Here is a 16,027-nt window from a genome sequence, read left to right on the forward strand (position 1 = left end):
GTGGGGACGCCCCATCCAAGCCACTCTCCCACTCCAAATGGCTGAACACAGAGGCCAGGCTGTGACCCAAAGTAAAGAGGCTCTGCAGACGCCAGAAAAGAGGGGAAACCGTCCGGGCCCAAAGACCCCTTATCCCTCTTGACCTTCTTATCTCTTGCGACCCTCTAATCGACCCTCTCATTGACCCTCTCGTCCCCTCTATCCCCCCGCCTCCCCGTCCTCCTAACCTCCTCAGCACCCCCGTCCTCCCAGGCTCTCCTGTCCCAAGCCCCCAGCTCCCTCGCCCGTCCTGGTAGTGAGGTCTGAGGGGAGGAGGACATCAAGGAAAGAGCAGAGAGCAAAGCAAGTACAAACAGCAGGCAGTCGATGCCACTGCTAATGGGCACGACCTGCGGACAGAAAACCAAAGACTCAGGGACGAGGGGACCCCGAGTGCTCCGGGGGTGGGGGGGAAAGGTACATGGTCCCAGCTTTCTCTCGGCAGCCATGACACCCAAGGGCGCGAAACTGTGCAAAGCTCACATGTTCTCCCACACGTAGGCTCCTTCCCTTGGCCACCGGAGCTGCCTCCATCTGACAAACCTTGCTCTGCACCCACCTCCTTCAGCAAATGGAGGCAGAACACGTTCTACAGGACAAACAGGCCGTCTCAGACATTTAGCCAGGTCCACCTGGCCCTGGAGAGGCATTACTGCGGCATCCCCAGCCCTACGACCCCCAAGAGCCCCGAAGGGTGGTGTCTGCAAGGCAGACCCTCCAGTCACGAGCTCATTTAAAGAATCACTCTGACTCTCCTCCCCTCTGAGTGCAGATCCCACAGAAATTATAAATTACAGACCCTCCGCTGCCATCGAGTCGATTCTGACTCATAGCGACCCTGGCAGTCCTAATAAAAGATGTGTCCACATTTGTTTACAGTTTCTAAAGAGGCCACTCAAAGACTGTGAATCACTAAACTATGAAACTAAGTAAATACAGGGAAGAGAAGAAATACAAGGGAAAGGACTGGGGTTCTTAAGAGATACCGTCTTAAAGATCTTCCATTTGGCAACACTAATTCTAAGGATAAAGCCATCCTCCTCCATGAGGCCACACCCAGCAGCAGTCTCAGGCAGCACTGAGCCAGCTGGGCACTGTGGCTACACAGCAGACCACGGAGCCCCTTACAGAGGCACTATCTTCATGTGGCCTCCAGAGACCTTGCCTGTCCACTCCTGGCCACCCACTCTGTTCCCTCTGAAGGTCTGTCATCACCTCCCTGGTCCCCCATGGATATCCTTGGCCAGCTTCCTAAAGGCCTCCACATGCTGGTGACTCTAAGGGAGCCTCGAGCAGAGACAGTCAACAGGACCGCCAGGTGCCATCAGGACCCTGGACTGTTCCTGGTAGCATTTGACAGGCCCTCAAGCCCACAGGTCCACACTGAGCTCCTGATGTTACAATCTCATCTTCTCATACACATGTGTGCATGCAGGAGTGCACACACACACAAACACACACATGCATGCCTTGTGTGCACACACACGTGAGGATGTTTGCACATGCACATGCAGATAAACATGCGTGACCATGCACATACATGCATACCTATGCATGTGTGCACGTGTTCACGCACACTAGCACACACGCATGAGCATATGCACATGTATGAGTATGTGTGTACACATGCATAGATGCACATACATAAGCACACACCCACGTGCATGTAAACATGTGGAAGCGTGCACATGCATGCATCTGCACACATGTACACACACATACACACACCACTCATACTGCTCCGTCACTTCCCTCTCAGCGTGGTGTCAACCCCACTCTTCCAAGCTTCCATCTGCAGAGGCTGAGACATACCCCCCACCCCAGTCTGACCCATCCGCACTTCCTGTTGCCACTATCTTCAAAGTGTGCCCAGATCTGACCGCTCTCACCTGCCCTCCCACTCCATCCTTCGCCACCCTGGCCTCAGCCCCCTCAGTCCTGCTGGGTCGCTGCTCCAGCCTCCTGGTCAATCTCTCTGCTTCTGCCCTCGTCCCCTTCCAGCATATTCTCCATACCACAGACAGCGCAATCCTCAGAAAACTCAAGTCCACCACCTCCCACCTCCCTTGCAGTGAAAGCCAAAGTCCTTGCAGGGTCTGCAGAGCCCCATGAGGCTGATGTCACGGCCTCTGCCTTCCCTCCCGCGGGCTCTGCGCCAGGCACCAACCTCCCTCCTTCTCTGGCCTCAAGGCCTTGCACCTGCTCTTCCCTGTGGTTCCCTCCTCACCGCTCTCAGGTCTGTCAAACACCACCTCCTCAACCAGCCAGGCTCCCTTGCCATGGAGCCCCAGCCCCAGTCAGTTGGCCCCTGTTCCTGGCCCTTCCCAGCCCTGAGCAGTCGAGCTGCATCTTTCTCTAGTCTTCACTGAAAAACTGTCATGGGGAATGGAGGCATTGTTCTCCTGGCCCCGGGGAACTGTACTGCACAGCGTACAGGAAGGAGTCTAAGAGTTGACATGACAGCACAAACTCACAGGAAGTTACAGGAACACATTTCCCTCCGACTGAACTACAAAATCATAGGAAGCAGGGTGGTGAGAAAGAAAGTAAGGGAGTCCCCATTAGCAACAAAACAAAGAAAGGGTCCGTCCAATCTCACGCCTGAACCCTGGGAAAGCAGTAGCAGAGGGGAAAGAAAAGCAGCTTCCCTTCAGCAGGTATAGGGATGACCGTATCCATGAGAGCCAGGCAGCCGAGTGGCAGGACTCTGGGTCCCTGAAAGACAGAGCGGAACATGAGGCGGAGAAGATCCAGAAACAATCGCCAGAACAGAAAACCCTGAAGGGAAAGGAAACGGACCAGGCTGGAAGGGTGCCGCATTCCTGGAAAACCAGATGCGAAATGACGGTGGCAAGACAAACCCCGGCCAGGAAGAAAGGAGGAACTCGGGCTTCCAGGCAGTGACTTGGAGTGGTAACTGACTCCAGGAACTGAGTCAGACCTGGAGCTCCAAGGAGGGAAGCCAGAGCAAGTGAAGCTCAGCCTTGCGTCGCTGAACGTGGCTGAGGACTGCAAACCAGAGGCATGATGGCACAGCAGACACTACCCTGAGACCCCAGGAGACATGGCCACTCAGACCTATGCTCCGCAGCAGCAGGGAGCAGGCTGCTGTGTGCAAGGCGGAGCACAGCAGCACGGTCCAAAACTCATCTGTCTTTAAATTCCAAGCTCTTAAAGTTTTAAGAAAATATTTTCTTAGTCTTAGACAAATTTTAGAGATCTCATATCTCCTGCACTAATAAAAACATTCCTCTTAAGCTCAGAAGTTCCTTTACTTTCAAGGAAGTATCCTTTTCTTCTAACAATTCGGGTAAAATGAAATGAAACTGTGATTTTAGACAGCAGAGCTGCAGGTCCTGGTGCCTGCACCACCCTCCCTCTGGGGAACACAGAGCATCCTCGATGGCAGCCACGCGTGTACAGCAATTTCTCTGGGGGCGGGACTTGGCCGATTTATAAAGATCGTTTCTTTCCCTTAAAGGAAAAGACCTTTATAAACTCATTCCATTTCAGTGGGAAACATGACACACACCGGGGCTGAATTCCAGCCTGCCTGTTTCACACCCCCAAGAGAGAACACCCAAGCAGCAAGAGGCAATGATGCTACGGCGGCTTAAGGTGCAGTCCTCCCCATAGCCAAGGCCTTCCTCATTCAGAATTACAGGGTGAGAAATTCCCTAGATGGCAATGAAGAAGAATACTTGGAAAACTACTCAAATGTTTCTTTTCAAAACACTATATTAGATCTTTTCTTTATCCCACAAACATAATAAACTTCATATAATTTCAGGAGATAAACACAAAACACTAAACCACAGAAGAATGAGAAGAAAGTATGAGCAAATAGCTGCCCTCAAGGTAGAAAAGAGGGCTTTCTAGATACAAAAGCAAACAAATGAACCTAGAGGAGTGTCATGGATTAAATATGTTCCCCCAAAAATGTGTCTATCAATTTGGCTGGGCCATGATTTCCAGCATTGTGTGGTTGTCCTCCATTTTGTGATTGTAATTTTATGTTAAAAGGATTAGGGTGGGATTGTAACACCACCCTTACCCAGGTCACCTCCCTGATCCAATGTAAAGGGCGCTTCCCTGGGGTGTGGCCTGCACCACCTTTTATCTCTTAAGAGATAAAAGCAAAGGGAAGCAAGCAGTGAGTTGGGGACCTCATACCCCCAAGAAACCAGCACCAGGAGCAGAGCGTCTTTTGGACCTAGGGTGCCTGTGCCTGAGAAGTTCTTCATCCAGGGGAAAATGGAGGACAAGGACCTTCCCCTAGAGTTGACGGAGACAGAAAGCCTTCCCCTGGAGCCGATGCCTTGAATTTGGACTTTCAGCCCACTTTACTGTGAGGAAATACATTTCTCTTGGTTAAAGCCATCCACTTGTGGCATTTCTGTTACAGCAGCACTAGATGACTAAGACAAGGGGAAAACGCGTATAGATTCAAACACTCAAAATTTAAACCTTTAAGTTAAAAAAGTTAAAATTTTAAAAACTAAAGGGAAAACAATAAACAATGGAAAACGTGTGCAATTTAAGATAAAAGATGCTTATGTTAAACCTGAGAAAAGCTCTTCAAAAATCAGTGAGAAAAACATAAAATCCCTCAGAGCAAAACAGAAAATGGACATACACAGACACTTTACCAAAGAACAAAAAAGGCCTGTAAACGGGAAAACCTGTTCAAGCTCAGTAATAATTTACTAACTGCAATAAAACAAAAAATTATATTTGCCTATCAATTTGGAAAAAAAGTCTTTATGAAGCCAAAGGTACCCTGTGTCAGGGACATCACCACCCTCATCTCTGGGTGGAGCAGCTTGTCTGGGGGGCAAGTTGAAAATACAACACAAGTCTTAAAAAACAGACTATTTTACCAGTAGTTCTATTTCTAGACACGTATTATACACAAAGACATCCCTTGCACCATTATTTATAACACTAAAAAAAAAAACTTGGATTTTCAACAGCATGGGATTAAACAAATTGTGTTACATACACACTATAAAGTCATCGAATATATTTTTGGAAAATAATGACACGGGAAAATGCTCAAGATGACCATAAAAAAGGACAATGAAAAACCATCTGATGTGACCCCAAGTTCTGGACAAAAGACACCCACAGAATGAAGGAGAGAAGAGCTTGACTCACCCACCTGGAGAAATGTGAGCACAGCCCTGCCCAGGAGCAGCAGCAGGCCATACCACACACTGCCATGCCACACCACACACCACATCACATGCCACGCACCGCCAAATCACATCACACACTGCCACGCCACCCCATGCCACCGCTCCATGCCACATGCCACCAAACCACATCACACACACCGTCAAATTACATCATACACTGTCACGCCACCCCATGCCACCATGCCACACGCCACCAAACCACATCACGTGCCACACACATCACACACTGCCACGCCACCCCGCTACACACCACCAAACCACATCACGTGCCACACACATCACACACTGCCACGCCACCCCGCTACACGCCACCAAACCACATCACACGCCACACACCACCAAATCACATCACATGCCACACGCTGCCAAATCACATCACACACTGCCACACCACCCCATGCTACCGTGCCATACCATATGCCACCAAACCACATCACACACTACACACCACCCCATACTACCACACCATGGCACATGCCACACCATGCCACACGCCACCACACCACTCTATGCCACACACCAGCACACCACACTGCACACAGCCACACTGCCACACCACACACTCTCAGGCACTCACACGCACTCGTTTTCAGGCACTCACACACACTCACCCTCAGGTACTCTCACACGCACACCCTCAGGCACTCACACAAACCCTCAGGCACTCACCCTCAGGCACTCACACACACTTACCCACACTCACCCTCAGGCACTCACACACTCACCCTCAGGCACTCACACCCTCAGGCACTCACACCCTCAGGCACTCACACTCTCAGGCACTCACACCCACCCGCAGGCACTCACACACTCACCCTCAGGCACTCACACTCTCAGGCACACACCCTCAGGCACTCACACACCCTCAGGCACTCACACACACCTTCAGGTACTCACACACCCCCTCAGGCACTCACACACTTACTCTCAGGCACTCACACACACACTCGGGCACACACACTCACCCTCAGGCACTCACACACGCAGGCACTCACACCCTCAGGCACACACACACTCAGGCACTCACACACACCCTCAGGCACTCACCCTCAGGCACTCATACACACCCTCAGGCACTCACACTCACCCTCAGGTACTCACACACCCTCAGGCACTCACACCCCCTGGCACACACTCTCTCAGGCACTCGCACTCTCTCTCACACATACACACACTTAGGTGCACTCTTCTGCTAAGACTAAAAACAAAACTTCTTTTCAATGTACATGTCCTGGAAGCTTTGATAAAATCAGTTAACCCACTACAAGATCTGTTTACTGAGGGCCATTTCTTTCCTGAAGAAGCCCTGGTGGTGCAATGTTTAAGCGCTTGGCTGCTAACTGAAAGGCTGGTGGGTCGAATGCACAAGCCGCTCCTCAGAAGAAAGATGTAGCAGTCAGCTTCCACAAAGATTTACAGCCTTGGAAACCCTACGGGGCACTTCTACTCTGCCCTGTAGGGGCCCTATGAGTCAGAACCAACTCGACGGCAACAAGTTTGGTTTACTGTTTTTGCTTCTTTTTTTTGGGGGGGGGGGGGTTGTTTGTTTGTTTTTGAGAGGATTCTTTCTGGAACTTTAAATCTTACCAAAACAGGTTGTTTGCTGAGCTGAGTTTCCACATGAGTCTATTTGTGTCCTGCTGGTTGGGGGTCCAATCAAAACAAGTGTCGAGGCCACACCAGGCGGCAAGACTGACTGGGGAACTGGCTTTCAGCAGGGCCTGGGAGACCGCACTGGCCCACGGCCTCCTCCAAGTTTCAGCCAGTGTTTGGTTAGTGCAGAGTTATTTTAATAGCCACTAAAGTAAGAATAAAACACAAGAACTGGGTCTCAAAGAAACACCTCACTGCAGCACACACTGCCCAGGCTTCATGGGACTCTGTGGGGCTGGGCACTGGGCCGCAGGCACTGTGCAAGGCAGCCAGCCCCACACACGTGCTGCAGACTCTAGGCATGTGAGGTCCTTTATCCCTTAAACATCCGAATTCTCGGGGTTTTGCAGGACAGTATAAAGTTAGCAAATTGTGGCTGGGAAATGTTGGAAACACACCTTTCAAATGAGGAATTCTACCTCTGAAAGTTAATTCTTAAAAAAAGTAACTCTAAACAGTCAAAAATGCCCTGTACACAAAGCAGTCCACAGAAACACCATTTATAAGGGAGTCACCGTTAGAGTACCTCAGACGCAAATACAGAAGGCTGCTGGGTAGTTACACAGTACATGACTGAAGGAAACAAAAGCGAGGCAGCAAACAGGATGAGCACATATCAACATGGAACGAGTTTACGCCCTCAAAGAAATGGATAGGATACAATAAATCACTCGTGCCCACCCTCCACTTCCTCACCAGGGACCTTAGCTCACAGCAGCGACCCCGGGAGTCTGTGAAGGACAGACAGGGAGAGCCTGGCCCGTCACTGCTCATGGAGGCAGCTGCCTAGACTGGCTCTTCATTAGTGTTCACAGGGAAGAAAGAGAAAAAAAGACAGGAAGAAAAATACACCAAAATTTGGGAGAGCGGTTGTATTGGAGGCAATGGATATTTTTTATTTTCTTTAGTTTTAGAACACCTACACTACTATGTATTGCTTTCATAATTTTTACCTCTTAATTTTAAAAGCTTAAAAAAAACATGAAAGAATTCAGAGCACTTTAGCCAATGTCTTAAATAACTGCTAGTCACTATAGGGTAGTCACTATATGCAGCAATAAAAGGCAAATGACAAACAGAAAAAACATTTTCAGCTTACATGAGAGGTGTCGGGCTCATTTCCCCGCCACGTGAAAAGCTCCTATGAATAAGCCAGAAGAAGACCCACAATCCAAACACACTCACACACACTGCACACACAGCACACACTCATTCACACACACACGTTCATTTAAAACACACTTACACTCATAACACACCACACACACCACACACATTCATTCATCACACACCACACATTCACTACAGTCATTCATCACACACTCACACACCACACTTATTCACACACACACCACTCATTCACACACACACCACACTCACACACACCACACATTCACACACACACACACCACACTCATTCACACACACACCACACACACACTCATACACACACCACACTCATTCACACACACACCACACTCACACACCACACATTCACACACACACCACACTCATTCACACACACACCACACTCACACACCACACATTCACACACACACCACACTCATTCACACACACCACACTCACACACACACTCATACACACACCACTCAGTCACACACCACACTCATTCACACACACACTCATACACACTCATTCACACACACACCACACACTCATTCATACTTGCACACACTCATCCACACACACTCACTCAATCACACACACACAAAACACCGGGAAAAGGACATTAACAAACAAAATGATGGTGCCCATCATCGATCGGGCCTACTGTATGCCAGGGAGACCACGGTACAGGCGGTGGTGGCAGCGACAACCTGTGCCCCACTCTGATGATCCACACTCAGCTCACGTACAGATCTGTAGCAGAAATGCAGCCGTGTCTCAGGGCTCAAAGCACCTCAGGACAGAACGGATGTGTAAGGGGTTCTAGGTTAGTAACAGCCCCCCAACCACTATTAAAAGAAAACACATTTCTTCCCTGGGGAAATATAACTTAGGCCCAAAACCAAACTCATTGCCGTTGGGTCAATTTCAACTCCAAGCAGCCCTATAGGACACAGCAGAACTGCCCCATAGGGTTTCCAGGGAGTGCCTGGAGGATTCAAATTGCTAACCTTTTGATTAGCAGCCGAGCTCTTAGCACTGCACCACTGGGCCCAGGCTTCAAAAAAATTCTCAGGAATACGTTTCCAGGAAACATGAGCTCAGAGTGAAAAAAATAAAGCACACAAGGAGACAAGAAGCAATAGTGGGAGAGGTGGCAGGGCCAGTAAAGACCTCCAGCACTAAAATTATCAGAAACAACATAAAACAGTAACAAAATAAACAATCCAATAGAAAAAACAGACAAGATATTTGAATAGACACTTCAAAGAAGATATACTAACAGCAAATAGGTACATGAAAAATGCTCAACCTCATTAGGAAAATGCAAATTAAAACCACAAGGAGGTACACTACGCACCCAGCAGGAGGACTAGTCAGTCAGACAGTGGCAACTGGGGGGGGGATGTGAACCAAGTGGAGCCTTCTTACATGGCTGCTGAGACTGTAAAATGGCATAACTATGTGGGAAAAGAGTTTGGCAGTTTCCTTAAAAGTTAAACATACACACATCATAACATTCTGCCATCCACTCCTAAGTATTTACCCAAATTAAAATGTCCAAAACTTGTACATGAATGTTCACAGCCATTTTACCCATAGTAGCCCAAAACTGTAAAAACATAAATGCTCATCAACAGGTATACATCAGTAAAATTATGCTGAAGGTAATTCAAAAACAGTGTGTGTACACTGACAAGGAGCTGCCAGAAGTTCAGGTCGGATTCAGAAGAGGATGTAGAACTAGTGATATCACTGGTGATGTCAGATGGACCCTGGCCGAAAGCAGAGAATACCAGAAAGATGTTTACCTGTGTTTTATTGACTATGCAAAGGCATTCGACTATGTGTATCAGAACAAATTATGGATAACATTGCAAAGAATGGAAATTCCAGAACACTTACTTGTGCTCTTGAGGAACCTGGGCACAGACTAAGAAGCAGTTGTTCGAACATAACAAGGGGATCATGCTTGGTTTAAAATCAGGAAAAACGTGTGTCAGAGTTTGTCTTAGTTATGCAGTGCTGCTATACAGAAATACCACAAGTGAATGGCTTTAACAAACAGAAATTTATTCTCTCACAATCTAGTAGGCTAGAAGTCTGAATTCAGGTTGCCAGCTTCAGGTGAAGGCTTTCTCTCTCTGTCAGCTCTGGGGTAAGGGGGAAGGTCCTTGTCAACAATTTTCCCCTAGGTCTAGGAGTTTCTCAGAACAAGGACCCCAGGTCCAAAGAACATGCTTCACTCCCAGCTCTTCTTTCTTGGCAGTAGAAGGTCCTTCTCCTCTCTGCTGCATCCTTTCTTTCATATCTCAAAAGTAACTGACTCAAGATAGGACCTAATCCTGTAGACTGTGTCCCGCCTCATTAACATAACTGCCTCTAATCCTGCCTCATTAATATCATAGAGGTTAGGATTTACAACACAAAGGATAATTACATCAGACTAAAACATGGAGGACTACCACACAATACTGAGAATCATGGCCTAGCCAAGTTGACAGATATTTTGGGGAACATAATTCAATCCACAACAGAGTTGTATACTTTAACCATACTTAATCTGTATGCTGAGTAAATAATACAAGAAGCTGGCCTGTATGAAGAAGAACGAGACATCAGGTTGGAGGAGGACTCATTAACAATCGGCAACATGCAGATGACACAACCTTGCTTGCTGAAAGTGAAGAGGACTTGAAGCACTTACTGATGAAGATCAAAGACCTTATATCTAAAGCATTGGATTATGAGATCAAAAAGAGAAAACAATTAGGGGCATGACAACTGGAAAGGAAGAATAAAACTCCTGTATCTACAGATGATCTGACAGTACATCTGGGAAACATGAAGAATCAATGATAAAACCAAGTCAAATAATAAAACAATTCAGGAAAAACAGCAGAATACATAATTAACATAAAATCAACAGCCTTCCTATATACAATCAACAGATGATCTGATGAAAAGAAATCTCATGCTATCAACATAAAACAGATAAAATAGGAATCAACAAACAAAAAAGTGTAAGTGAAAAACTAAAACATCTCTGAAAGACACAAGCAAAACAGACTTGAATAAATGGAAAGACACTTGTAGGTCTCGGAGAGAATGACTCAGCAACAGCTTGTCTCCAGGTCTGCATATAAATACCACCACCCCGATAAAACTACCAACAAGTTACCACCCCCACCTAGGCTCAACTAGATAAGTGGATGCTGAAGTTTGTGTGGGAAAATAAACTATGACTCAAAATCCAGATACGGTTTTCAAAAAGAGTTAAGTTCAACTGCAATTAAAAAAAAAAAAAATGCGTGGCAAAAAAAAATAAGCAAAATCAAAAGACAGAAGTCACAGCTAAAGAGTTAAAGTGCCTAATATTTGAAGAACTCTTAAAAACTAATGAAAAAAGACCAAAAACCTGATACAAAAATGGGCGAAAGATGCAAACAGAGGTCACAGAAAAAGGCCCCTCAGAGGCCCTTGTATGAAAGAAGCTGGCCCTCCCGGGGGGCTGGAGAGGCCTCTGATCCCCACCAGGTGGGCAAGGGGTGCCACAGCCCACCGTGCAGTGTGTCTAGCCTGGACATATGAGACCTTCACAAAGAAACAACCAGACCAGTCCAAGCCATGGACCACTCTACGAGACAGGTCATATAGACTCTACAGAAACGTCGGTGTCAGCGAACAGATACGTGCACACCCATGTTCATTGCAGCACTGTTTACAATAGCAAAAAGATGGAAGCAACCAAGGTGCCCATCCACGGATGAATGGATAAATAAATTATGATACTTTCACACAATACTACGCATCGATGAAGAACAATGATGAATCCATGAAACATTTCATAACATGGAGGAATCTGGAAGGCATTATGCTGAATGAAATTAGTCAGCTGCAAAAGGACAAATATTGTATAAGACCACTATTATAAGAACTCGAGAAATAGTTTAAACAGAGAAGAAAACATTCTTTGATGGTTACGAGAGGGGGGAGGGAGGGAGGGAAAGGGGTTTTCACTAATTAGTAGTAGATAAGAATTATTTTAGGTAAAGGGAAAGACAACACACAATACAGTAGAGGTCAGCACAACTGGACTAAACCAAAAGCAAAGAAGTCTCCTGAATAAACGGAATGCTTCAAAGACCAGCGTAGCAGGGGCAGGGGTTTGGGGACCATGGTTGCAGAGGACATGTAAGTCAATCGGCATGATAAAATCTATTAAGATAACATTCTGCATCCCACTCTGGAGAGTGGCATGTGGGGTCTTAAAGGCTAGCAAGCAGCCATCTAAGTTATATCAATTGGTCTCAACCCACCTGGAACAAAGGAGAATGAAGGACACCAAAGACATAAGGTAATTATGAGCCCAAGAGACAGAAAGGGCCACATAAAGCAGAGACTACATCAGCCTGAGACCAGAAGAACTAGATGGTGCCCAGCTACAACCCAAGACTGCCCTGACAGGGAACACAACAGAGGTCCCTGAAGGAGCTGGAGAGCAATGGGATGCAGACCCCAAATTCTCATAAAAAGACCAGACTTAATGGTCTGATTGAAACTAGAAGGACCCCAGTGGTCATGGTCCCCAAACCTTCTATTAGCCCAAGATAGGAACCATTCCCCAAGCCAACTCTTCAGACAGGGATTGGACTGGACAATGGGACAGAAAATGATACTGGTGAAGAGTGAGCTTCTTGGATCAAGTAGACACAAGAGACTATGTTGGCATCTCCTGTCTGGAGGGGAGATGGGAAGGCAGAGGGGGTATGAAGCTGGCTGAATAGGCTAGCTAAGAGAGAGTGGAGGGAATGAGTGTACTGTCTCATTAGGGGGAGAGCAATATAGCAAGGTGTGTATAAATTTTTGTATGAGAGACTTTCTTGATTTGTAAAGTTTCACTTAAACCACAATTGAAAAAAAAAACATCAGTGTCAGAAAGACCAAAAAGGGGGAAGCAGGAGAAATCTAGATGAAAAGACTAAAGAACTATGCATGATCTCTGAGAATGGCCTAGAAGAAGGAGAAATCAAAGCCATCAAGGATACTTGGAGGCAACTGGGGCAACAGTGTGTTCAGCATTATAATGTCAAGGACAGATCACATAAGAGTGAGGACGGTGCTGAGGTCAGACAGGAAAATGTCCAACGGCACAGGGGATACCAGCTGCTGGATTCAGAAGTGTCTGATGTTTGCAACTTACTTTCAAAAGGATTTAGGAAAAGAGACGGAGAGAGAGACACACAGAGAGGGAGGGAGAAACAGAAAGGCAGCGAGAGGGAGAGAATAAAATGGAATGCAAGAGTGAGAGGGAGAAAACCGGCAAAATGTTAACAACTGACCTGTTTTTCAACTTTAAGATTGAAATGTTTTAAAATAAAAAGTAGAAAACAAATGTGCTCAGTGACAGCGTGGCTGTAAAGACTCACGTGACAAGGCAGTCTAAAAGAGTAACCAACTGGAGTCGACCTGTGTGCCTTACTCTAGGGGGTGGTCAGATCACTCACATAACAAGAAGCTGTGTTGCCATGGAAAATAATTTTGTAGCAGTTTAACTACTGAGACAGAAAGATGCTCAGGCTACCTTAACTTAGCAAAGCAGGTAACCATAAAATCTCACTTTTTAAAAAGCCACACTTGGACACAGATCAAAACTTAATAATGGTTACATCTAGATGGTAATAAAAACTACAGTAATAATAAGCTGAGTAATAAAAACTAGAGTGCCAACCGAGGGCTCGCCCACACTAGGCACTCCTTACACACGTCTAACCTGAAGTCCCCTCGGCAAGGACCATGAATCAGCGAGGACCGAGAACCCAGCAGCTCATTGGGAAGAACCAACCACCTCCTGATGAGACGACTCACCCTTGCCCATCAGCAGTACGTGGAAAGGGCCAGACAACCAGGCCAGCACTGTCCACCACTGAGCAAAAGGAAGCATCACAAGTCAGACCTAGGCTGCAGTCCTGAGGGGCTTGGACCGGGGACTCTGGATAGAGCTTGCCTTTGTGGGGTGTGTCTAGGGCGGGTCACTGCTGAGACCACAAACTACATGTCACTCAGCAGACACCCACCTGCTGAGAAGCAGTCCCATCTGCCAGGCCCAGGCTCACTGCCTCGGTAACACTGCGGTGCTCCTTCTCAAGCCTGGCTCCGAGCCGGGGCACCAGGCCTGGCCCACAGGACTCTTCCATGCCCCGTATCCCTGCTTTCGTCTCAGGACCCCCCATGTCCCCCTCTGAGCCCTCACATGGGTCAGAGTGGGTAGAGGCTGAGAAGGGAGGGTCCTGGACGGGGGGGCGGTGGGTCAGGTGACAGCAGCCTCTCACAGCGGGAGGACAGCTGATGGGGTAGAGCAGGGGAAAGATGCCAGGACACCCACCCCAACAGGCCTGTCCACAGGCCACATGCACCCTGTGGGCATCAGGACCTGCCTGGCTCACTCCTATAACAATGGGAGCCCCACCTCCTACCTTCCAGAGCCTTCTGCAACCTCACAAACCCTCAACTCCAAGAAGCTGCCACCTCAGCAGACAAGAGCCACAATGTTGGCGAAGCCACAGTCCCGTGGGAGGCACAGAGCCCGGTCATCCATCCAATGACTGCCCGGCCTCGGTAGGACACACATGGCGATGAGAAGTGCTGCCTGGCCTCCAAGGACTCAGCTGGCACCCCAGGCTCTACAAAGACTCGAGTTCAAATACGCAAGAGCCAGAAAGTAAGGTCACGGCCCAGCATACAACAAAATGAGCCTGGCAGCATGGCTGTAACACAGCCTGTCTTCTAAGAAAAGAGCAACGGCAAGGCAGCAGACACTAGAACATAAGCTCATTTTTCTCACACACTTCTCCAAACCTTCAAAAACTACTCATTTAAAAACAAACCATTGCCGTGGGTCCCTGGCCCATCTGGACGCCAGGGCTGAGTCGCTGCGCTTGGCTGCATGGTGGGGACGGGGCTGGGCTCGGGCCTCCAGATTCCACAGGAAACCCTGCCTGCACCGCCTCTTATCCTGCAGAGAGCAGCTTCCTCCCCTGAGAAAGGTCATCTTGTCTGTGCAGGAATAGACGCGTTCGAGCTAAAAATAGCTTTCTAAGAGGAAGTAATGACTGGGTCTTCAACCAAAAGGACAAGTGAAATACTGTCAGCAGCGGACAGCGGGTCCAGAGAGGGTGGCAAGGGGCGGCCTGTGTCTCCAGGCCCTGGCAGAGAACCCTGCTAAAACCAAGTGTCCTCTTGTGAGAGGTTGGTTTCCTTTCAGTAAGAGTTACAGAAGAGGGAAATAAGAAGATGAGCTATCTTTCTATGAAGGATCATTTGGAAACAGCCTCCTCTAATTCCATAAAGACATAAAATCAGTTTACCAAAACCAAAAACCAAATGTTGCCATTGAGTCGAATCCGACTCATAGCCACCCTGCAGCACAGAGCAGAATGGCCCCACAGGGTTTCCAAGGAGCGGCTGGTGGAGTCGAACTGCAGACCTTTGGGTTAGCAACCAAGTTCTTAACCACTGTGCCATCAGGGCTCCAAAAAACTGTGGTCAGATGCCACAAAGTAGGTGACAAAGCCTTAACTGTACGCATGTCATAAGGCTCAAGGGCCTCTTACATCCTTATTAAGGGGAATGCTAACCTTCTCTCCTTTCATACAACACACACACACACACACACACACACACACACACACACACACACAAAACCCACTGCCATCTAGTCAATTCCAACTCATAGCAACCCTACAGGAAAGTGTAGAACTGCCCCATAGAGTTTCCAAGGAGCTCCCTGTGGATTCAAACTGCCGACCTTTTGGTGAGCAGCCGTAGCTGTTAACCACCACAACATCGGGGTTTCCAGCTGTTGCTGTCAAGGCCTCTACAAATGACACCAAAACTTCTCCAAAGGATGTACGCTTAATCTTCTAGGAATAAGAACCTGGTGAATTTTACAACAAAATTAGCATTTTCCTAAGAAATGGGCCCTAGAATATATTTAAAATGACAACTTA

At 47.6% G+C, this 16,027-nt stretch overlaps 1 protein-coding gene and 1 non-coding gene across 6 annotated transcripts in view; both read right to left on the reverse strand.

Moving 5' to 3' along the window:
* INPP5A (inositol polyphosphate-5-phosphatase A) overlaps positions 1-16,027 on the reverse strand; it is a 207,006-nt gene that overhangs the window by 162,024 nt on the left and 28,955 nt on the right. The window contains exon 1 of one of the 5 annotated variants that reach the window (XM_064269129.1): positions 14,906-15,340. The exons of the other annotated variants lie outside the window; for them this stretch is intronic. Within the exon in view, the coding sequence (XP_064125199.1) occupies positions 14,906-14,929 (24 nt within the window). The 5' untranslated portion in view covers positions 14,930-15,340. Of the gene's footprint in view, positions 1-14,905; positions 15,341-16,027 lie in introns of those variants that run through there. 5 annotated transcript variants of the gene reach the window in all.
* Positions 15,552-15,677, reverse strand: LOC111753229 (U6atac minor spliceosomal RNA). Its single transcript, XR_002788108.1, has one exon. It is a non-coding gene; the product is annotated as a U6atac minor spliceosomal RNA (small nuclear RNA).

Source organism: Loxodonta africana, chromosome 16 (genome assembly GCF_030014295.1).
Source record: "Loxodonta africana isolate mLoxAfr1 chromosome 16, mLoxAfr1.hap2, whole genome shotgun sequence".
Lineage (NCBI taxonomy): Eukaryota > Metazoa > Chordata > Mammalia > Proboscidea > Elephantidae > Loxodonta > Loxodonta africana.